The sequence below is a fragment of the Cloeon dipterum genome, chromosome X (genome assembly GCF_949628265.1).
Source record: "Cloeon dipterum chromosome X, ieCloDipt1.1, whole genome shotgun sequence".
Taxonomy (NCBI): domain Eukaryota; kingdom Metazoa; phylum Arthropoda; class Insecta; order Ephemeroptera; family Baetidae; genus Cloeon; species Cloeon dipterum.
The window spans coordinates 16807943-16833423 of NC_088790.1; the positions used below are offsets into that span (position 1 = coordinate 16807943).

At 38.9% G+C, this 25481-nt stretch overlaps 1 protein-coding gene across 7 annotated transcripts in view; it reads right to left on the minus strand.

Moving 5' to 3' along the window:
- Window positions 1-24250, minus strand: part of trol (terribly reduced optic lobes) — an 89572-nt gene extending 65322 nt beyond the window's left edge. For 4 of the 7 annotated variants that reach the window (XM_065493401.1, XM_065493402.1, XM_065493400.1 and 1 more), the window contains exon 1: window positions 23994-24249. In XM_065493401.1, the coding sequence (XP_065349473.1) occupies window positions 23994-24071 (78 nt within the window). In that variant the 5' untranslated portion in view covers window positions 24072-24249. Of the gene's footprint in view, window positions 1-23993 lie in introns of all 7 variants that reach the window. The other 3 variants (XM_065493397.1, XM_065493399.1, XM_065493398.1) reach the window with 1 other exon arrangement.
- Window positions 24251-25481: the final 1231 nt, after the last annotated feature.

Sequence of the window (25481 nt, forward strand, 5' to 3'; positions counted from 1 at the left end):
AGGAAATTGCACTCAAACAATAGAACAAAAACAGTGAAAATATTGTGATATTTTTGTATTATTCGTGGCCCCACTGAATTATAGATTTCATTTGTATAGGTTAAATTACAAATATACAAATTAAAAAGGTTTATTGTTCCAGCACTATGAGTAAATGAGAAAGAAGTACTTGAAAATGAATTATAAAATATTTTTTAGCCTTACCCCATCGCCCTTGACACAATCCTATTTTTTCGCTTTGAATTCATAGCAAACTCCCAGTTTTATGCACCTTGTTGTTTCAAAAGCGCTGTAGTTTTTCTGGAGTCTTTCAGAGCTCCCTGTTGCTCATTTAACTGGCATTTTTCTCCACTTTCCTGCACTGCAGCTTCAAAATTACCACAATGCTTATTGACTTTTACTCTCCATTCTTTTTCAGCGCGAGCAAAACTAGGCTAACTTGTTGAAGAGCACTCGAACGCCGCACGTCCAGAAGCTCGTTTTCATTCCGGGCTTAACCCAGTTGCATCTTCTCAGAAGACACGCACAATTTTGCAGTGTGCACGTCCCGGTGCAGTGCGTGTTAAGCAGTGTGCGTACCGCGCCTTGATTAAATTTCCACGCGCATCCTGAGTGAGTGAGATGCATTCTCATTGTCCGCCGAGGGAGCATTGTGCCGCGTCGTTTAAACATATTGTCGCGCCCAGTGTTGGGGATTGCTTTTTTCTTCCTATCTTGTACACTAGATTCGGTCGTTCATTCATTCCCTGCTTTTATTACGGCGAGTTGCTCTGAGTGGCAGTCACCCACAATGCACAATTTTACCACCTAACAAAGGAAAACGGACTAGCTGAGAGAGAGAAAGAACCGCATTTATTCTGATTGTGAGATCTGGAAGTGGAGGCACAGTTTTTTCTACAGAATAGGCGAAGAAACGGAGATGGATTCACTTTACAGAAAAGAAGTTTAACTTTCTGTCAATTAGAAATGATTTAATATGATGCACATTCATTTAATCAAAATAAAATAATTCTTGTAGGAATCTGAATTTCAACGACAGATTGAAAAAGGTACAAATTGCCTTAAAAGCAAATTTAAAAAATGCCCTACGTAAATTTTGTAATGCACGTGCGTTTTATTATGAACAGGACGTGATATTTTATTTGTAAATTGGTTTAAAATTTACGCCTAGCTTAATATTTTTTAAAGCAAAAACAACTTTCATTAATATTCAAATTTAGTTTTATAGAGATTGCAGATTTAAGAGGTTAATATTTTTTACTTTTTAACGTTACAAAGTTTAAATATTTTATTCATTCAGAATATTGTGCTGAAAGCAACTATTTTATTTATTACCTATGTGAAAATAATAATTTTGTTTGAACCAAAACAAAATTTTGCGAGCTGATTGTTACATGTCATTCAAAGGATATATTGTATATAAATTTCAATGTGCGATAATTACTTAAATGTATGGTGCCTCAGAGATATTAGTTGAACGGGTAACATAATTTATATTTTTATTAAGTTCTAAGGGAAAATAAATAATTTTGAAGCTTTATAGTAAAAAACGTTAATCTAAATTAATTAAGTGTGATTTAAATCGTTCACCGAGAAAAAAATCACTTTGTGAATATGCCAAATTTGCCATTTTGCTAGGAATCTATATCCACTCCGTACAACTACTTTTAAGACACCATCTCAGTTCAAGATCAAATTGTATCCCATATACATTTAGATTAAAGAGCTCTCTGCTAAAAAAATAATACACCCAGCATGCAAATACACACAAGATCTGGTGCAATATTTCAATCCCCATATTTCCTGAGGATGAATTTTCCTTGCAGCAAAATAAGCCGGCGAGCGCTTTCAGCAGGATAAATAAACCCGTCCAAGTTCAAATTTCCGCTCGAGTTAGGATCAATAGTCACGCACAGCAAAAAAATCACTGTCTGATATTTAATAACTTGCCATTTTTCATAATTAAAAGAGAAGTCTGCAAAATTTAATCAACCTGGAATGGGGCAAAAGGGAGGAGAGAATTCTGCGTGGCAAAGAACAAGATCTAACGGCCCTCGGCGAAATCTTTCTGGGTGAGCGAAGCTTTAGGACCGAGGGCGAGTGTTTATTATATGCAAATTCGTAATTTCCGCGTGAACACACAATGAAATTGCGTGCTGCCAAAGAGATTTTCCCCGGTTGCGTGCGATTTTTGTGCGAAAACGAAACGCAAAAGATGAAAGAATCCGCCCCCGCGCAAAAAAGAGCGCCAGTCCGATTGTTATCGTGAAAAGTACGTACATCCAAATGATTTTCTAGTCTATGAATTATTCAGGTGGAATAGCTATTATTTTATCCTCCGAAGGCGCTGATCTTGAGAATAAATTTGAACAGACTGGAAACAGATTATCTGGCGGTTGTTTGAATATCTCGCTTTGCACTACTTGCGAATGCGTCACGCAATAAATCAGCAGCCAATGTTTGTATATCTGCAAATATGTACTTCACTTTATCTTTCAGTAGGGAGTTGTCTTTGTATTGGTGCGGGGCAAACCATAAATAACCAAATAAATAAGTGCTTATAACGAACATTTCTTTCGCGGAGCATTAAAGTGGATTTTAAAATTCCTATAATCACATGAAAAATTACTTACACTTGGAGGGAAATAATAATATATTATATATTTTAACTTCAATCTTTTCAAGTGTATGTTCTGGTTCACAATTTTCACAATTTCCAGCGCAGCAAATCAATGTGGCTTGAAGATTGCGGCCAAACGATAATAGTACCTTCAGTTTTACTTGACTTTTCATGAATGAATGGTTTAAAAAATAAGACAGAAACGAAAAAATTCTTAAAAGAATAAAAGCAGAAGGCTACATTTTCAATCAAAACTTGAAATAATTAAGCTCTTCAGGTGATTATAGCTACAAGAAAATGCATTCTATAAATATAAAGAACAATAAAGAGTGCCAGCAAGACTCGTTAAGGACCTGAAACACAAAGCAAATATATTCGACAAAACGTTCCTTGATAATCAGGATAATCGATGCATTTTTTAAATCTCATACGCTGCAAAATTCGTAAATGTCGCAATGAAGAATAAGCAATAAAAAGTGCAACACGCAGAATAATTTTATTGCACTTTCCACCACGCACTCGTTCAAAGAGCAGGATTCGTTCTACCCGTTCTAAAATTTCCGCACCACCTCTTTAAGCTGCCAAGTAAGGTGCGGAGACAATGGCAGGCGAGACACAATAGCCGCAGCGAGTGCAATGACGCAATGAGGAAAGAAAAGTGTTTCTGCATTAATACGTGTGTACATAATATGTACATCTATCGTCTCCCTGTTATCAATAGGAGGCAAACACACGCCGCCCCAGAAAAGCGAGAGTACTAGCGTGTAGGTCATTTTGCAGGTTCAAGGGCAGATTCTGCATATTCATTGTGTTCTTGTTTGCTGCATTGTCATTATTTTCATTCAACGAAAAGGGGGTGGTTGGTGGTTCTGCGCATGGGACCAATACTCTCAATATACAATGTGCTAAAAGGAAGAGAATTTTGTGCTCTTATAGTGAGATCGCTTTTTGGAAATCAATTTTAAGACAAGTTAAAGGACATGGGACGTCAAAATTTAATTAATTTAACTGCTTTTTCAATCACTTTTTTCACGTTAAAAATATTTTTTAAGGGCGGGGGTTGATAGTATCAGCGTACTTTTTGCATCAAAATTTTAAATTGCATTTTTGTTAATAGCAAATTTAATATTTCCTCCTGTGTTGGTTAATTTGAAAGTTCAGTTACTTTCGCCTTTCACTGTGTTTAATATGGAAATTTATAAAATTATTTTTTACTTATAATTTATTTATTTAAATTTATATAAAATTTAAAGTTCACTGATGATGACTTGGGCCCATCTCTACTTAGCTAACCAGAGCCTCCAGAGCAAGATTTTACCAAGTTGTTTGCTAAAAATGGTGCCCTTTCTAACTGCTTTGCATTCCAACTTATCGTGTCATTGACATTACATTTTTTTGTAATGCGATTTTAAAGTGAGAATAATCAAAGATATATACACATTTTAACTCGCACAATGTCTACTTGTTTTCGTTTTACTAAGTGGAAAAATGCCTCATGCATTAAATTAGATCAATGATTACATATATTGTAATTACATAACTGAATATTACATTGTGAATCAATCTTTAGCAACAATATTGATAATTTTAATTTTCTTAGCAAATGTAAATAGATATGATAATATTTAGATTTCAGATCTTATTCCAAGCTAGAGATTTCCCAACAAACAGGTGTTTGTGTCGATGCGTTGATGAAAACAAGGAGCAGACTGGTGTGCGCTGCTTTTTCAGGCTCAACCACACTTTAGTGCGCCTGAGGACGGTCGTAAAAGGGCTGCTGCATAAATTTACAGAGTGTGTGCGTTTCGAGAGAAAGAGGAAGAGGAAAAGAGGTAGGGCGCCGTTCGGCGCGCGTGTTTGCCCAGGCGATGCAGGTGCTTCCACGGCCGCAGAATTACTCTGCACTGTGCACGCTCTAGCGTTTTGCTCCTAGACCTCCCTTATCTCGAGTATAATGTGTGCTCCTGACAACGTTGATAACGTGATAACAATAAATAATAAAAGTGAAAGAACCACGCCGGCGTGACGCAAAGAACTCTTGACAAAAAAAAATCTAGCTCCTGCCCCTGCGAGGAGCTTGAATCGTAGAGCATAAAGAGCAGATATTGGTGATTTGCTGCAACATGTCTTCTGTCTGATTAATGTGAATGAATGACATGTTATTTTAATCTTTATCTAAGAAATGCCATTCAGAGACAATGAATAACTTTGTTTCCAACTATAAAAGCTCTGGCGAGATAGGACAGTTTTTCATTGAGTGCATATATTTTTTAATATTGTTTGGAGGTATTTTGTTGCCTGTTTTCTCTTTTTATATGGATTTTGATTAAGTTTTCAGATGACCATTAATGATTAATAAATTATCAATTATTCCTAACCACCCTAAAGTTTAAATTTTATTATAAGTTATTTCGTGCCCACTTAATTTGTTGGGGAGAATCTAAACTGGGAGAAAACAGTCAATCGTCTAAATTCCATGGTCAAAAGTGTTTAAAGTTAACATTTTGATGCACTAAAACAAACTGAGTGGTTTGCAAAATTGATTGTTTTTATTTAACACTAATTGTAATTAAAGCTATTAATAACCTAAAAAATCACATTGCCATGAACAAAAATATCCAAAAATTGCGAGGCTTATTCGCTGACGACTTGAATTGTCTATTCGAACCCTAACGAAGTTTGACTTAAATCAAGGCTGAAAAAACAAATATGCACCAATTCAGAAACCTCATGAGGAAAGTTTGCTTGTTTATCCAGCGGCTGCGGCTCTGAGTTAAAAACAGGCGCGTTATGCAACTCTTTCTGACTGAAATGAAGCAAAGCTCAAAGAGAGTCACGCGGATTTTCACAGCTTATTCTTACAAATGAATTCAAAGGCGATAATTGGCCGTGGCGCTCCTTGCGGCGGTGGACAGAAAAACGAATAAATTATCCGAATTAAAACATAAAAAATACACGAAAATTAGCATTTGGCGGCTGAGTGGGCGTTGAATGAAAATTTATCTCTCTGCGTGTTTATGCTTTAAAGACGGATACCAAACATAATGTGTGCGTATTGTGCCGGTGCATAATTCACACACACACAACCAGAGGTTGCGAGTATGGCGTCACTAGCCGAAAATACAAGATCGCATTTGCAAAGGCGTGTAATTCGCGTCACCGCGCGCTCGGCATAAATCACAAACTCTCTTGCTAAAAAGATTTCTAGCTGACGAGATTATTTTTTGTCTTTCCTATATAACCAGTATAAATCTCTAGTGACGAGAAACTGAACAAATACGCTTCAAAAGCGGGTGACGGCGAATTTATTGCTGAGAGCGCGCGACGAAATCGTGCATGCTGCAATGATAGCAGACCGCTGACGGAAGTTATGGCCAGTTTATTTCTTGTACCGCCGAAAAAAGTATTTCTTTCAGTAAAAAGCGGATGCTTTTTTTCACAGCAATTTTCTTCGTAAACATTACGTAACTTAAGCCTTTTTAGACTATTTCAAAGCTTAAATGATGGCATAAATATTGCATAAATTGGTGAGTTTTGGACGATTTAAGGATGCCACAAATGACTCAAACGTTGGCCTAAATAAAACTATTTCTATGATATAATTTAACCTCATTTGTTTGCCTCAAATTTTTGGTTTCTAATTTAAAAATTAAAAAGCTAAAAGATAAGGTCACGAGACATAATCTGCGGGCAGATTTGTCACCGCTCGTTTATCTAAGTCTTTAATTTCGAGGTGACCTTTTGAACTTTTTAAATGAGCAGGTTAACATATTGTTCTGGAATAATTACGAATTCCCATAGCAGCTGCCGCGTATTGAGACGTATGGCGTGCGTTATCAGCTTTGAAAAGGTCATGCATAGAGGTCTCAGTCAGCCGCGCCAGCTGGCAAATTTTGGGTCACGTGGCTAGCAGCCGGCTTTGGTGCCAGAAAAAATTAATTTATTACTCCGCAGCCTCAACAATGTAGCTAGCATGTTTGAATTTTGAAAATGGCAACTTCTGTTGGTAGAATGGCGCATCTGCAGAAGCAATCAGGGAGTGAATGCAAAAAAAGCTGAGATGTCTCTTGAAAAACTAAAACGAGAGGTGCCGCAAATTTGCACTGCCTTTAATGGAGTTTTTTTAATTACACAAATTTCAATAAATATCATAAAAGATTATAGTTTGGCTTATGTCACCAGCTTATTAAAAAATACCCCCATCATAAATGAAACAAAAAGTAAAAACGTCACAATGTAGTCCGTGTTTGCCTCTTCAGTTCATTTCAGCGGATATGATCTAACATTACATAATTTGTAGTGCAGTAATACGAAGCACATGTATGTTGAAGTGTAAATTTTTGAGCCGCGCGACATTGTGTGCACATGTGCGCATAATTAGATTAGCACTGATTCGAAAATAAATATTACGCGCGCGCCGGTTTCCTTTCGGGCAAATGCGGGAACCACCGCTGCCACATTCCAAATCGTCGGCTGGGCACTGGTTATGCGTAACTATTCGCAATTGTGTCATTTGAGAAGAAAAGTTGTTGACATTTCTGTTGAATGTCTACCAGAGAGGCAGGCTGGAATCGGTCGTGACATCATTTGCGATAGACTAATCTTTTGTTGCGTTTAGAGAGCGTCTTATAATAAACCAGAACTGGAGAACGTTGCAAAAAATCATCAAGATCCTAATTAACAAGGGATATGGCTCGTTGGGTCCGAGTCAGTCGCCCACGTTCTCCGTCGGCCACTTTGAAATTATCAGGCGAGTGCGTTATTTTTCGAGTCTCATTGGCCGGTTATTAGTAGAGTCAACACTCGCGGTGGAAAAGGGAAATATACGTATATATACAGCTACACGAAATACAAGTTGGTGTGCGTGAAAATTCGTAAGTCAACAAACACTCCCAGCAGCATAGATGAGTGCATTCATATTTCAGTCGGTCGAAAAGTGAAAATCGACTCCTCCCCAGCCTCGGGATAGGTACCGAACTTTGCCTCTCTGCTTTTCGTACCGTATTGGATTTCGTCTCGTAAAAAGTCGGAGAATTTGTTTCCATTTGCGTGTTTGTTTAGTATAAATAAAACTTTTGTCAAAACACACTGCACGCCTCAGCAGGCGAGGATGGGCACTTCGAAACCATCGCTTTCAACGTGCCGACCTCTCGACCCTGACACGCCATTCAAGGATTTTAAAAAATGATTTTGGGCGTCGATTCCGGCAAAGATGGAAGAAATACTTCATTGGAAACGGTTGCTGATGATGATTTATGCTGTCGATGTTGCTTTAACACCCGTTTAATTGAATTAAACGTTGGTTGATATATCTACCTTGGGAATGATTGGGAATACAATTTATTCTTCTTTATCACGATATGGACAGTGAGAAATTAATATGGCTAAGAGAGATTAGTTCTAAGATGGAAAAGTAATTGAAGAAAATAATTTTCAACACTTTATTTGGTGGACTATCTGTATTGGGCAAAGATCAGGAGGAATCTGGTATATAGAAAATTCAGATAATTATACTTTTCTTTTATTACTAAGATAAGCTGCAAAATTTTTAACTGTTTAAAAGACGATAATTGTTCTCAATTGGAAACTTTATATTTTGACTTGTTACAAACGGTTGCAATAGAGTTCAACGTCAGGAAGATCAGATAGATCTTAATGAAAGGATTAATCATAAAAGCGTAGTCAAGAACCGAAGATTTTCCAGAAAATTGTTTATTCTGAATTTTAAATTTGGCAATTGTTCCTTTTCTTGTCACACGTCCAAAAACACAAAATCCAAAAAGAATGGAAATTTAAGCCACAGCCTGCAGTTTTTAATTGACGTTTTAATATTTAATATTTGAAACCCATAAATATTTTTCCATTTTCTTTTCAATTCCATGCGTCTTTGAAAGCACCCTCAATTTCGCATCCTTGAGGTGTCTTTTAGCCACGTCTGGGGCCAGAATATAATTTATATTTTGACATTTATCGAAAAAGCATTTTAGCTTGAAATACTTTAAATGCATTCCCTGGTCTCTACGTTGAAGGAAATGATTGACAAATACTTCCGCAGCAAAATAATTTAAAAATTATTTTACCATGTAATGGGTTCCCGTAAAGGTATGAATCCAACACCCTGTTCAAGGGAGCTGATTATTTAGTCTAAATGCAGCTAAAGCGACTCATATTTCTTGAAAATATTTACATAAGAAAGCCGCAGAGCAGCCACAAAAACAGCACGGTTCCCATCGGCTCTGGTAGCTGTGAAATGTGCTAAAGGCAGAGAGTGAGGAGTAGGTATAATAATGGATAGCATTTTAGCCGGCAAAACCTGTTATTAATTTGCTCACCAAGAGCAGGCCGATTCCACTGGAGGAAAATGCGTAATGAACCTCGGCTGCAATAAACAAGCGCGCAGAAATTGAAATTTCCCACTTTGCACCGTGCGGGCCAGACGGACAGGAAATTCCTGGTGTTTGCCGCGAATTTTATTTTATTTGTCTCGGCCCAGAATTTATGGTGCCCCTCGTCGTTTCATCGTGAGCGCTTAATCACGTTGTCGTTTCGCAAAATATTGCCGAAAAGAATAAGAGGCTAATTTATCTTCGGTGCGAGATGAGAAATGTCCAGCGCGAGAGAGGAACGCCGCAGAGTCGACGCCGCGAGCGTCGCCGCGTGAGACCCAAACAGTGTGTTTACCACATGTCCAAAATCTCGTTTTGAACCCGTCGCGACTCGGAATGCCACTGACTCACTCTGTTGCATCTCACTTGAGAGTGAAAAACCACTTTCGGCGTTGTTTTTTGCCTGCCCAGCTGGCGGAGGACGTGCTAATGAAAGTTTGATGTGCACTCAAGTCTCGAATTAAACGCATATGTACAGGGTGTCCCACAAGAGCAAGCAAACTCTTCAAAGCCTAACCTTGCATCCCAGAATGTATTTTGACTGTCGAGAGGCAATTTCAAGCTAAAATACACACAGCACAAGCCGAGGAGGCATTGAAACTGTTTTCATCTCTTTTTTGCCTCGAGATTTGGAGACAAACACTATATTTGCTTTGTTGTTCTATTAGATGATATCATCTGATAAAGGAAATCAATAGATTCGGATTGTTGATTCAGGTTTTCTTTATTTTAACGTCAGTAGCCAGGGGATTTTGTGGAATTTCGGATAAATTCTCGATGCAAATTTATCGAAAAATCAAATCTTCCTTAAGCTAAACGGTCATTGTCAATGATTTTTTTAATTTCGATTCCTCTCGTTGCGATTAATCCAACGATGTGCTAATTATGGGGTAAATATACCTTTTAACTCAATAAATTATAATATTCGATTAGGAGGCAATGCTCATGGCTTGATTAGCAGGCAAACTTATTGGAACCGATTTTCTCAGAACTTTTTTTTAGGGTAAAATGGTGAAAATTATTTTTCAGAATTTATCAGCACCACTGTTCCATTTATTTTTTATTTTTGACAATGTGAAAACTACTAAAACTGTTTTTAATTTATAAAATAATACCTTTGAGGATATTAAATACAAAACTGCAAGAGAGCACATTATTGCTCAAATTAACACACCTAAACAAAAATGACTATCCGACATGCCGACATGACTGCAGCTCACGTCTCACCCACGCAGTCAGCAGTTTGTGCAGGGATAAATTTCTAGATGCTACCGCACTGAATTCCGTGAAATGCCTCTGCAAAAGTTCTAGAGTGCACTGTTAGCATAAGGCGAGCGTATTGTGGCGAAGAAATCGAGAACATCCGGCCTGGCTCACTTGATTTCAGTCCGGCGTGATTTATTGTCATTTATTTACTATGTGCAAGCCGTCTTTCAAAGAACAATAAGTGCTCATTATTATCTCGAGGCATTCATCGGCAACGGCGCGCTATCGACAGTCGGACGAGAGCACATTGTTGCTGCCAATAATCCGCGCGGATGATGCAGCCCATCCATACAGTGATGGAAAAATATGCTGCAAAATACTGCACTCCGAGTCGAATTGGTTGAATCGATGCCAATCGTGATCGAAAATTCTGTTATATGCTGATGCCAATTACACTTGTTTCCCATTAAGATGAAATAAGAATATCTTATCCTTTCTCAATCGGAATTTGACAATCGAGCAAGGCACTTCAATGATCAAGCTCATTAAAATGCAACAGCTATATTCAACTCGGAGATTAAATTGGATATCTTTATAGTATTGCATCTTCCTTTCTTCCTAACCGCAAGAAACTACTTTTCGATGGTAGACCAGAGGCTATTTTATAAATTTGTCAATTTTTAGCAGGTCAAGGACTCGACACTTTCCATAAATTTCCGTTTTTTTATTGGCACCAAGATTATCCAGCTTCAAGATATTTTTTATTACACTCCTTTCGTTCAAGTAATTTTTAAATTCAGCTTTTGTACACATTTTCTTTGCAAGCACGTATAAGGATCGACAGCTTGTGATTCAGATATATATGAAGAGCAAAAGAGATTTCGCTCGCTCTCGACAGCTAATGTTTCAGACCCACAGGCCTCATCAGCTGCAGGAAATTTTGAACCACTCTGGTCTTTGAAAATGATCAACTGCACTCGTTTCTGAGAACATTGAGCGCTGAAATGCTTGTAAAAAAAATAAAAATAAAAAACACTTGTCCAGTAATGAAAATACTCATCAATTTTTTATTTGTAGGCTATTCAAAGCGTGAATATCTGCAACATAATCTGAAAGAATTATATTTGGAAAAAATGAATGCCACAACCGCTGCTCAATCAAATATAAATTTGTTGCAAATTGCTATGGATTTTATTCCCATATAAGAATTAAGTTTTTGATGCATAAAATTAAATATATACAAACTTGCAAAACTTTACAAGGTTTTTTATCAATTACGTTCCTGAACGTTATTTTTTTAATCACTACTCAAGGTTTGGATGTAAATTATTTAAATTAAATTACAACATGTTGCAAGCGCAGCAACAATTTTGCATTAAATCCGAATAAATTAGAGCTACAAAGCTGAGAGCATCTCAACCGAGACAAGCGCAATAAAAAACCAAATTATCGGGGCGGCAATTCACTTTCACTCTCAAATCGCCACAGCCGTTAAGTTCCCTGGATTTTCGGAGGAGCTGGCGCGCCGCGTGCGCACGTGACGTAACTTGATTTTTTACTCAAACGCGGCCCGGCCAAAGTCAACTAACTCACTCGCGGCACCAGGTAGACAACACATGTGTGCGCCTACTCACGAACCCTTCCATAAAAGGAATGCAGCAGCAGCACCAAGAGACCCACTTCACGTGTCCCAATCGCAGCGTGCGCGAGCGAGCATTAGCGCGCGGGCAGCCAGCCTTCGTCTGACTGCGCGAGTGAGGCTCCGCCGAGAATTATTAGCACTTTCGTACAAACCAATACACCTGCGGGAAATTGCCGCTTAATCACAGGCTTTCTCGCCTGCCGCCCGTTTATTATGAATTTGGTCGACGAGATTTGAGCGGCATCGCGGAATTCTTAATGGCCGTAAATGGTAAAAGATGCAAAACCAAAACACGGGAGGCTTCATTTCGATTCCTCTCGTCGAGATCTATCCAACGGTGTATGGCACTCTTTTGGTAAACTCTTTGTTGTGAAATAAAATAAGATTTCAAGTAAGGAGACAGTCCTTACCGCTTGAAAAACATACAAAATTTTCAGCTACTTTTCTCAAAACACATATTATGTAGTTCGACACCAAGGTAAATTTTAGCTATAACGGAAACCGTAGAGATTATTGGTTTGGCAACAAGGATTTTTCGTAGTATTAATCCTCTTTAATCTATCACTGGGTAAAATTTTGTCAAGGGATCATGTATTTTTGAAGCTTCGTTTTTTTTCTTGACGTTGTTGCTTTCCTTATAACAACCGACCACTTGTTGAGGGAAAGCGAAGCCAAAGAGTATATACACAGTACACACTAGTCGTATTTGAATAGCCGTACAATATTAATATCAGAAAAAATAATCAATCCACTTAAGGTGTTGTTTGTTCTTGCTGTGTAGCATTTGCTTCAAGCAGTCACGCATATTGTAATATAAATTATTCCTGCAGCTTTGAGTGTGACGATGAGAGATGGACGTCTCTGGATCTGGGAACAACAACGCCCAAGTCCATTTGAAGGCGGTGTCACCGTTGTGGAATAAATCGGCCTTATTGACAGCTCAATAATGAGACGGTTGCATCTTGTTTTACTTATTGGTGGATTCCCTTAACGAAGATGTTTGAATTCTTAACGGCTTATCCTAGAATAAAGCTCACGCACGAGAAATTTTGGGCTCAATAGAGCCGATGCTCGCTCATTAAAAATATAATGGCTTGAATGGGAAATAAATTGGTGCGACGTTTTATCGCCCGAGTTGATCTTTACAGCCAAATTTAGCCTCTTGGCTCGTTGTAAAAAGCGAGCCGCTCCATCACACACACACACATGCAGCACTTGAGTCATTTTTTACTAGACTCGCCCGTATAATATCCTTGGATTGACCGAATTCTACTAGTGTGTGTTCCTTCCAATGAATTCACAAATTGGTATTGTTTGTAAGCTGAGGGTCAAACCCAACTTTTTGGTTGCATTCCTATTTTGTTCATCAAACAAATTTAGCGGGAAACATCTGACCACTAATAAAAATAAATAAAATAAAATTGAGATGCCGCAAAGCTCCTCCAGTTAAAATTTCCCACGACATTGAGATAATGAATAGTTAGCAATTTAAATTTGATGGTATTTGAAATGAAACATATTATGTGTGTATTGGCTTAAAAATATCACTTGCGTCATTTTGGTAAATATGAATGTAATCAGTTATAAAATTATAACGAATTTTAATTAAATCTTTTAGAAAGGTCTACGTATAGTTAAATAGTTGAATGAGATTAAAGTCCAACTATAACAAGACAGATTTATGTTCTTGTTCGTCAGTCACAATATCTGTCTTTGTCGCAGCTGGATTTTTGCAAACAGCATAGCAACCTACGCGCAATTTGGCAAAGCTGCTCCGAATTGTAGGAACAACAATGCAGATCTAATGCTCCATTCGCAACCAACGCTGAAATCGAGCAAAAAGGAGCAAGAAGAAGTGAACGTGTCGTGTTGGGCCAACAGGTTTTTACCCACAGTCGCGCATCAAGTTTGAATAAAATATATCGGCGCACGTTTTATTCAATGCTGGTGATTCATTCGCTCTCTTTAATTCACCGGGCTGTTAAATTTCAGTCTGGCTCATATTTCAGGACCGCTTTTGCGCCTCACAGGTTGAGGACTAAATCAACAGGCGCGGCGCTCACTGAGTGAGGGAAAGCGACAGTACAAATAAAATAATTTCAGGAAATTCACGAGGCGCCGAGCCGAGACAAGGTCGCTCGGATTAAATTATTTCGGCGTTACCCTTAAATGGGAGGTTAGTCACATCATTCCTATTTTCGGATTATAGTTAAAAGCGATGTTTACGCTTGAATTCAATAAATAAATAAGTATCTTATCTCTGATGAGCGCGTGAGGGCAAACAGCTAACGCAACCTCCAAAAACTAATCGTGTCGCGTTGGACCAAAATTCTTGTCAAACACCTTTTAGGCGCCCCTCTCCGATAAATTCGTTAATTCACTGTGTGCGCTGTGCTTTCCGCCGACACGTGAATAATGGTCTCGGCTGGGAGTCCGTGTAGAGGGGAACCGAGACAAAGAGTTTGCTGTCTTCATCGCACGTTTCTCCAAAGTTACAGAATCTGCAGGAACATCTCATATATTGCCTTTTTATTGTGTAGAGGAGAGGCAACACTTTCAAAAATTTTCTATTCAGCATTTTTTTATAATTCTCTGAGAGAAAGCGAAGGTCTTTTATACAAAAATTAAACGAATGAAAATGCCTCTCTCAGATTTGCAATAAGGAATGAAATTTCATGACATACCAGAGTCGACGGACAAAAAATTAGGTAATTGTTTCATTCTTCATTCGTGCGAGGTTAAAAGTACAGAAAATAAATTACGATGATCACGCTAGAAAACAAACAACACGAAATGAACAGAACAAACACGAAAGTGGCCTTCCGCCACACCAAGCGCGTAAAAAACATTAAAAGACCATCAAAACGAAACAATGTGTTATCAATTAATTTTGTCCGATTTAATAGCACGTAAAAGTCTTCGGGGAACACAAACACAAACTCTTTTAATTTTTATGCAAGACGTACGGCAAAGAAAAAAGCTTAGAGCAAAATTACTCCTCCTAATTTCAGTTAAGTAAGAAATTTCGTTCGTGGTATCTACTATAATTTGGATTTTCAGTTATTGATTTCATTTAAAACCTCAGTATACGTCATTTTATTTTTTGTAAAAAGCATGCCGGTGTGTTTTAAAATTAATTAACCTGGTGATAATGGGAGCGATTTTAGTCCGAGTAAGTTTGCAACCTACTCTTTCTATAAAAGAGAGTATTTAAATCTCCAAGCAGGTGTGCATCAACATCAAAGCGGCTTTTGGTGATGTTCCCGAACTGGTGAATTTTCAACGATCAATTAATCCCCAAAAATCCAAAAGGCGTGCACATGAATGTGGTGGCTACCGGTTGGGTGTAGGTTCCCATTAAATATATGCACATTCTAGCACATAATATTATGTAAATATGCACACAAAAAGCCAGCGTCGCCCTGTTCCTCGATCTGTTTCGGCGCCGCCTAATTTTCCCAATTCTCATTCCAACGTAGGGCCTGTCGCGTCGTCGAGCTATTCAGCTGCGACACACCTGAATCGCAAGATTTTTGTTCGGCTCTTCAGTGCTCTGCGGATTAAATAAAAATTGATTTGTCTGCTGCATATGGGTACTGCTCAACGCCAGACGGCCATAAAACCGAATTTACGGTCCAGCAAATTGCATTACTGACGTATTAATATGCAATGTACACACAAAGCTTCTGTCTCCAGAGAAGCAAAAAAGGCACGAGATGCACGTTAAACTCAAAGCTGAATGAAATGAAAGCATTAATTTAATGGGAAATGACATCATTCGAGCGAGGCGGAGGAGTTGTTTTATGTTTTCTGCTTATGTGCCTCTCAGGGTCCGTCCATGTGGGTTTCTATGTGTCAAATAGTAATGTACATATATAGAGAATCAGAATATTCGCTCGTTATTAAAATTGGCCCTAGCCGCGGCGAAAAAAAATAAGTCGTGGACAGCTCGTTTCGTTTCGTCAGGGTGTCGACGTGAAAATTAGTCTCTGGCGTCGAGTTTCGCGTCCACGTGCTGCGGCAATTTAGTCAAGGAGGGTCTTTTGTTTGCGTTAGCCGGCAATTATGTTGCCATTAGCAGCGGTGTAATTCCATTCATTGTGGGCTGCGCTTCTTAAATTATTTTTGATCATTTATTATTTAAACCCTCTAAAAGATCAGCAACTTATTAAAATTGTCGATCGCGTGGAAACTTCAATTTTTTCTTCTGCCGCAACAAAGCAGAAAATTAAATAACCCTGAATATATAAGGAGAAATTGTCACACAAGCAAAAGAAAGCAGGGCGTATTGAATTCGATAAGCGTGCATTGCATTTTCCCTCAATAATATCGATTTTATCCAATCTTTTTTAGTCTGTCAGAGTGACACACGCGCGCACCATTGCTCATAAAATGTGTTATTAAAAAATTCCGCTGCCTGGGAGGGCCCCCGCCTATGTCAAACTTGCTGCCCGCCCGTCGCTTTCAATCTAATTAAGCGGAAAATAATGCGTGTGTTTCTATAATGTTTGGTGTGTTTTAGAGGGAATGTTGAACATGTGCCAAGCTGTGTTTTTATGCCCGTCTTTATGTGGTGCGAATTCAGCTTGGCCGTATTGTCTTTGGAGCTGATTTTTCACAAAGAGTCTCTCGAGGCCCCGCAGCAGGTATAATATTTTCGCCGAGAACACCTTGTTCTATTGTTCATCTCGCTTCAAAAAGCCCATTTAGACGGGGAAAACTCTTTCCAGAGACGTGCTGAGTTTCCAGTTAATTTGTCAGCCGCTATATTTTGGCAAAAAGTTTCTTCCATCAGAGACCATTCGTCTTTTGCAGTCACAGATTGGCCATCAATCAATCAGTCAATGTGCAAACAAACGAAAATACGCCTTTCTCTCGGTATTACGCTGCTGCGGCCCATAATGGTCTCGTTCCCTTTTTCTTTTCATTAGCTTTTCCTCGTGTTCAGAGATGAGTGAGCTATGTCATTCCGCAGAATCGCTAAAAAACGCAGAGCTGAGCTCGCAAAATCCTAAAACTTTGAAAGCAAAAGATAGAGGACGTCAGCATATCACCGCGGTGACTTCAAGGAAAAGTTCATAAATTAAAAAATTGCTTTCGTCTGCTAGCATCGTCTGCTCAATTTACATTGGTTAGCAGACTTGACAAAAACTCAATTTTGATTAAATTGTTCCAGACATAACATTTTTAATAAAAGAGCACCCTTAGAGGTTTATTATATTTTTTCTGGACAGTTAAAAACAGTCAGGGAAAATGTTTCATCATTTAATTTTAATTTTCATGGCGCTTTTGTTTTCGAGAATAGGTTTCGTGGAGAGAGGCTGAATCGAAATTGTAGATGGTCTCACAGAAGCAGCAGATTGTTGGTGCACTAAGACTCGCGCATTTTCCTCTTCAACGCGCGGACGGAGAGCTGCCTCGGAGCTTTTTTAATCTACCGTTGCAGAAAGAGGTTACCGAGCGCACCAGACAATATTGAATATAAGCCATTCGCGTTCCTTTTAAGGAGATGACATTATATCATAATAAGAAAATGTGTGTATAATGCATGCACGGACGCAGGCTGCGGCTACACACACTGACTTTTATATTCATAACGCAACGCCGCACACACACTGACTCATGTCAAGGAAAAAATCAGCCTGTTGCTTGCAAAATGCACCGTCTTTTAATTTATTGCCCGCTTTGCCAGTGAAACTCGGTACAAAAGGCACGATTAACGGCTATTACCTGCCAACGACGACTATTAGCATATTAAATAACACGTTTAGTATCTGCAGTTACGCTGCAAGCCTTAATTGTAATTTGATAAAAAGATAATGCGCCGACCAGACATTCGGGGCGATTTTTTCATCATTTATGTTTATGCCCGACTAAATAATATTAAATTGCGTCTTTGCCTGCAGCACATTGTTCGTTTGGCGTTTTAACGCCCAGCTGACGCTTTTTTCTCCTATTATGAGCCGCCTCCGTCAGAATCAGAGCAACAACTCTAGATTCACAATTACCCAGCGGCCCCGGCACTCGCCGTCTGCCGCTGACCTTTCCGCTCTTAATGGCCGCAAGAAACGCCGGCGAGAATTTTCGGTTTGGGTTTTGAGTAATGTATCATGTACTTGAATTTATTTCTAAGAAGGAAATATGAATGCTACCTTCAGGCGAGAGCAAGCCAATTTAATAAAATAAATTCTCAGAGCATGTACTTATCGCTATCGTGTATTTTTAAGAAAATGTGAGCACATGAAATAAGGATACTTCAAAAAAAGCATGAATTATTGTTTGCTCTCCGGGCCTTCACTTTTTATGTAAATGTATGTATATTCTTCAGCGATTTGTACCACAGAAGTGCTTTTCGTTTCCACTTTAAATCAACAAAAAGCAGTTCAACGCACGAAAAACAAAGTAGGAGCTACTGTCAATTTGAAAATAATTTCACGAGTCATCGTCTGTGCATTTATTTATGCAGCACGTGGAAAAACAAAAAGACGCGGGTGTGGTGCGCGCACTGCTCAAAAATAAAACATAAACACAATAAAACGCGTCTCTTCCATCTCCTGGTTTATTTTCATCTCGGGCCCTCAATCAACACCAGAAGTGCATAAAAGCCATAACCGATTCTTCTCTGCCGCGAGTTAGCGTCGATTTTAATAATTCAAACAGCATTCACTGGCTGACAATTAGAAATACGGTTTTATGCAAAAAAAGTGGGCGTCGTAAAACTGTTTGTTGGCAAATTGGCACGCAATCTTCTTGTACGAGAGTTCATGTTCCTTTGCATTAAGAATCATTAGGCAAGTGGCAATTTGCCTTATTTATACCCTCATAGGACGGCCAACACTTGCTTGCGATCTCTTTTAATGTAACTTGCGAAGCTGCCAAATTGGTCAATTACGCGAATCGTCTTCATGTACACTTGAAGGCAAGCACATGTTCCCTTGCAGACCGTCCAGACAGTGAAAATTTATGTTTAAAACATGCAGCAGTTGAAAGCTGATACGTTGTAAATTTCAATTTTTATGTATTTATTTATATTTAAGGGTTTGAAAAATACAAGAGATTTATGATGTGTTGTCGTTTTCTATAATCCTAATGCAACTACATGTAAGGAAAAGAGCTTTGTTGAGTTTTTTATATTTTTTTCTGAATTCTTGTCTGCTAAAATTCCTGTAAACTTTGGGCGCAAAGTGCATCTTAAAAATTTCAAAAGATTAAAACCACACAAATAATAGTTGGGAATTCCCGTCTTTTTTGCAGAAAAATAATTACGAGCTTTACGCATAGATACACTCGAAGGCAGACAAAGGCGTTTCTGTTTTCTGTTTCCTGAAGCTCACAATCAGTTCTTTCACACGCAGGATGAATGAAGTGTCTGTCTCCTGGTGCCGACTCACAGGAGAGGAGCATTCGACCCGGAGCATGCATTTTGTTTTGATGTCCATAAATCAAGAGAGGTTAAAATAAAAGAGGGAATTAGTTGCGGCTGATGCTTGAGAGAGTTTAGGTGCTCTTGAATAGGGTCTAAATTTAACCCCACGGGGTGTCTTGGAGAAAGAGAATAAAACGGAGGCGGAGGAAAGAGAATTGGAGATCGAAACAGAGAAGGAACTATCAAAGAGCGCTTTCGCCGTGCTCTTTTGTGCACAGTAAAAGCAGGCTTTTAGAATCATTTTCCGCGTGCCCTGGAAAAAAATTATCATACACGCAGCTGCATGTTGATGAAATACTTTTGACTTTGCTCTACGTGAATGCGAGAATTGATCTGTTTATTGACGCAACGAGTTCCACGAACTGAGGCCGCGCTCGGCCGTTTTCCCCCTATGCTGATAACGCGTAGCACTCATAAAGTACCTTTGACCTGTCCAGCAATGCTGAAACGCTGTGAAAATGATAACACAGCAAAATTCGCAATAAGCAAAATATTCGACTCTTTAAATAGTTTTCAGGCAAAAAACGTGAGGTATTTTGACTGAAAAATAACCTCAGATTTTAGATACCCAACATTTGTTATGATCATCGTGCTCTAAATCGCTTAAAATGTGAACTACATACCTGGTCGAATCATTTGAGTGGAGCAAAAAGGGTGCTTATCATTCGCGCCAGACATATTTTACTAGACAGGTTCCGGCTTAATGTTTTTATATTTTCAGTTTCATATATGATTCGAAAAAAGGGGGAAAATTAAAATTTATTCAGCCACCGTGAACCGAAGTTACATGCAATCTCTATAAGAGGGGATAAAAATAACTCCTTCATTATGGACCAAACAATGCGAAGCAAAATCAATGGAAAATGCTCTGCCACCGCCATTCCTTAAAAAATATTTTACCCCATAACACTTCTAACTGCCACACTAATAAAATTTAAATTGACTTACATGCCATCTAAGGAAGTGAATTTTTTTATATTTTTAGTAATGAATTTTTAACTAATTGTGTAATAATATTTTTGACTGTAAGACAAAGTAACTAATATACACACAGGTTTCATATTTTTGACTGCTAGCATCCTCATGGGTTTGCCACCTAACTAGACTTCCTTGAATTATTCTGATTGTTCAGATGAATCATCGATATTATGATCGTAAAAGCAATTTCAGTTTTAAGCATGTCTGTCACGTCCAATGAGAAATCAGAACTAAATATTATATCATCGCTGGCCGCCGCACACATGTTTTATTTTAGTGGATGACTCCACCAGTGTTTGGCTGCTGTGCAAACGGGCATACAATGAAAAAAGCACATAAATGTGCGCCGAGAGAGCTGCTTGAGAGATTTGCATTAAGCAAAAAGCGGCGGCGCGTCTGTCAACACTGAAATTTTAGAAGCGAGAGTCTTTTGCTTTTCGCCTTCAGGCACGCAGCTCTTCCAGAAGTCACAGAAGCCTCTCTGAACGTGCGGGTGTTTGTTTACTGAATTACATAAATGGCGACTTCAAGGGTGGAGACCGAATTTTGCTGGTGGATGAAAGACTACACATCAAAGAGCTCGCAGCAGTCTTGTAATACTGGATGGATTGACTAAGGAAAGAGAAATTGGCTGAATGAATGATTTTTCTAACAAACAACACATCGGATTTCCCGGATTTCCAAAAAGTCTTATTTTTATTTAAAAAAATGGGTTGTCAAAAATATATATATATATATATATTTGTTCATAAGTTGGTGCTTGCAGGAAAATTGAAGCGCATGCAGAGAGAGCTTGCTGGGAGACAGTCAAGACAGATTGTTGCATTCATCGGCATCGCTTATCAGGCGGGGCCCAGGTTTTTGTTTTATCAGGCGCCCTTGCCCGCCATAGAGCAGGCCAAATTAGAAGCAGCAGATCGTGGCGGCGATATCGCACTGATAGGAAACCTATGTTCCGTCACACAATGGGATTTACTTCTCCGGTGATAAGAGCTGTGCAGAGTGAGAAGCGAGCGAACACCCACGCTGTACACGTGCGCTTGCTCGAATATTCGCAAATTTAACTTTGCACCGCGGAGAACGAAAGATTTTTAACTATAAAATTTTAGAAATCAATCCAATTTTTCTGCAAACCTCACGCAGTACTGCGCAGAAAAATTTACAATTGACTAAAATTACGGAAATATGCATTTCAACACTGTTTTAGAAAACTAAATATATCCCCGTGAAAATATTTTTCCTGAAATCAATATTTTATAGGACTTGATTAATACTATTCTGTAAAAAAACTTACTTTGTTGGATAAGTCCTGTTGTGTGATTGCAAGTTTTGGCAAGTATTTTGGCTACATTATTTTATTTTCGTAAATTAATTCAGCTCAAAATTAAAAACTTGCCCACGTTCCGTCAATTAGTCGACGCGACTCTGGGTGACCTTCTGGCAAATTTTCACGTGAAATTCCTCACGTTGGCCGCCGGTGCTGTAAACTCTGCATCTCAATTGGAACGCAGGCTGTGCGCAAAAGTCGTAAAAAACGCGTAGGCGACAATGCGAAGCATAATGATGAGCAGTATTTCGGTCATAAATGCAGCGAAAGCGAGAATTTTGTTTAGTCTCACTGAATGGAAAAAGAAATAAAAGTCGAGAGCGACGAGCGGCCCGGCGAATGAGAAAGAAAAGTCTGGCGGGAGATGAATAAAGCGAGGGCGTTCACACGAACATGCAGCACTGGCTCCTTTTCCTCCGCGCCCTGCTGTACACCGCGACTGGGAGAGCGAGCGGTGCACTCCACGTGTTTGGTCCAGCGTAAGACTACACCGAACACATGCGCGGCTCCTTTCTAAAAACACAAAATACATTCGCACTTCCTGGCTGCGGGAAAAAGGGGACTGTCTCAAAATTGCTCTTGAAAGGTTAGGTGGTAAAAACCGCTCGATGAGAGGAAACCCATTTGGCAGTCTGATAAACCGATTGATCAGTGCCGCGCCGCAGTCTGAGGATGAATTAATAAAGGGCTACTTGTTTGATAATGGTCTTGAACATGCAAATTCAAGAACTATATTTAAAGCATTGATTGCTTCGGTATTTTGATATAAAAAATAAGTTAAATGATTAAAATGTGAGCTGCAGAAATTTAATAAAAGGTTATAGACTACACAAAAACCTTGATTATGGAAACTGATAATTTTTTATCTTGTAACCAGCTGCAAAATTTTTCATAATCAGTTATAATTTATTTTATAGCATGTTCTTATATCATTTTGAATTTTGGTCAAATCTTCAGATCAAATTTGCACATATTCACTCGTTCATTTCTGCATTTTTTCGAACAAAACCCTAGTACTTTAGTACGTTTCAGATTTATTTTAAATTTAAAGTTTTTAGATTGTGAAACATCCGAAATTAAAACAGAATTTAAATGGTGTCTTCAATGCATTTTGGCTTCCGTTGAGTTGGAGCAAGATAACGGAAAGTGCAGCATAAAGGAGCCACATATGCGCAGGAGCTATTTTTGCCTGACTCGTCAGTGGAGACAGAAGTTGAAATTATCGGGAAAGCCTCCATTTCAACTCAAAGGTAAACTTGCTGATTATATCTACTCCTTTTACTTCCCCACTAGGACTCTTCAAGCTCGATAGCACTACTTTGATCTTAGAAATAGCGTTAATTCAAATTTCAAAAAGGAAATAATCACTTAAATTATTTAGAAAACTCTCGGTCCATCTTTAAATTTATATTTTTTTATTTGATGGGAAATTAAAATTATTACCACGTAGCTTTGGCGTACTAAAAAAGAATTCAAGAAAACGGCAGCAGCCATGCCTGGAATAGTTATATTTATTTTTTCCCAACGCGAGCGGTAAGAATCGCACATTAATCATATTAAAATCTAAACATGTGTCACATTAGCCGAGTGTTTTAGCGAAACGAGAGCGATAAATTAGGCATTCTGGCGGACCCTCCCCTGATTATGTCCGTAATTAATTGCAACGCATGTATAGACCAATTTTCCCAGAGCAATAATATTTATGACTCCATAAACATAACTCGGCGGACACACGCTCTTCTTCTCTCTTCTCGCCCGTCTTCTTTTATCTCTCTCTTCAAATTCTATTCGCTCATCGTCTCCCTATGTATTGCCTGCATGGCCGGCGAGGTACATAAATGTACATTTTGTCGGCGCGTTGATAAAAAATGGTCTATCGGAATGACACGGCTAATATTAATGCCACTTTATGCTCGCGATAAGCATCATGAGCAGCATCATGTAATGCTTAATGCTTTAAGACCACGAATTTGATAATTATTCATCCGTCTGAAATATAGCAAACGTTTCACCCCAAGGCCGGCGAGCCAAGCAAGAATGGTACACGCACGTTAATTAATGGACTTTCCTCTATTTGACTGGAGGTGACTTCTCCTGATCATTTTTTTGACACGGTCGCCAAAATTGAATCTTTCATCCCTTCGCGATTTATCAGCATGGGTTTGATTGACACGCCGCGCGCCGAGAGTGAGAGACAAAAAAAGGAACAAATTCGCCGGCCACCTGATCGAGGATTAAGATTAACTTGTCTACTAAGATGGTCATCCAATTAAGCCGGGCAATCTGCGCGCTCTGACAGACGGGCCGGCGGCTTTTTTGAAGATACCACCAAAAATTGCAAAATGCCTAATAAATTGAGCGGCGCGCGTGGTGTTCCGAGAATAAAAATCCATCGGCATTGTACTCACGAGGGCAGTCGGAGTCACAGCTAGAAGGAGACAGGTAGAAAAGAGCAGGAGCGCCAGCAGCGTCCTGTTCGGGCCCATGGTCAGATGTTTCAGGGCCCCTGCGGAGACACCCTGTCGGCGTCGGTGGATGGCAGGTATCTTTGCTCGGCCTAGTCGCGGAGCCGGCTCCTCGCGCCTCTGTGCAGTCAACTGAGAGAACGACACCCAACAAACTCTGCTCGCAGACTCGTTCGTCCCGCGGCTCTCCACTCTCCATGGAGCAGCAGCCGGGCCATCTGATCGGACTGCCGCGGCCGGGAGGGGGGATGAGAGCCGCGCCGCACTCACACACGCTGGAGGGGCACGCTCGCGGACGGAGGAATGCATGCACTCAGGGCGTTCGCCAGCCCTCACAGACCTCCGGCCATCGCACCTGCGAGGGATTCCGTGACTGCGATTTGCCCGCTGATCCAAACATCCCTCAACGAGGTCTATTTGCTTGCTATACATTTTATGACTAATTTTACTTTTAGGATCACTCTAAATTGCTGGGGTACAGGAAATTTTCAAGCAACTGAAACCTATTTATTTTTCTATTGATTTTACAATGCCTATTCCCACAACAACAAAAAAACGGGTGTTGAAGGCTAACTCGTCGAAAAATGGTAAAAGTAAAATTAATATTTTCGCACCTTATATTATTATTATTTGTTTGCAACGTTAATTAAATCTAAATGGTATTTGTGGTGGCTTTGTATTAAATAGTGTTCCTTGGACTATAGGCCATTTGCCATTTATTATCTGTTTTGCTAAGAACTTTAATCTCAATCATGGAGAAATTTTAATTTTTAACTAGTTGTTTTGTTGCGAATAATTTTAAATATTTGAAAAGTAAAAATATAAATAAAAGTCTGGTAGATATTTTAATTTTCTTCACTCCACGCTCAAGCAGAGTTATATAATTTTATCGGGAGTTGTTGGAAAACATTTGAGCACACAAGTGAAAAATTACAAAGAGAAATTTCATGACATTTTTAACCTTTTTTATGATTTTTAGGGGATTGCTGAGTCTATTATATCTTCATTTTAAATTATTTTACGAGTATGTTCGTGGAGGGTCAGACAGCTGAATTAAATCAATCGTAGGACAGCGTCGTCAATCCCGCATATAACCTTCTGGAATTGGATTTATGAAGATTGAGAAAGATGATATCGAATTCAATTTGGCTCAATTGCATGAATTAGCAGACCTAAAATTGTGCTCGATAGGTGGTGGGAAGAGTCGTGGGAAGCTAGAAAACTTCTCTTAATTTGGCCCTTTAAAAATAACAAATAAATCCTGCGCGAAACCATGATTTGTTTGCACCAGGATGTAAGGAAATTTACACAATAAATTAATTACCCAATCAGAAGAAACTAAGAATAATTTCAGATGAAAATTAAAAAGAAAACCCGCTTGGATCTTTGAAAGGAAATTTTGTTCAATTCTGTCTATATATTCTTGTTGCA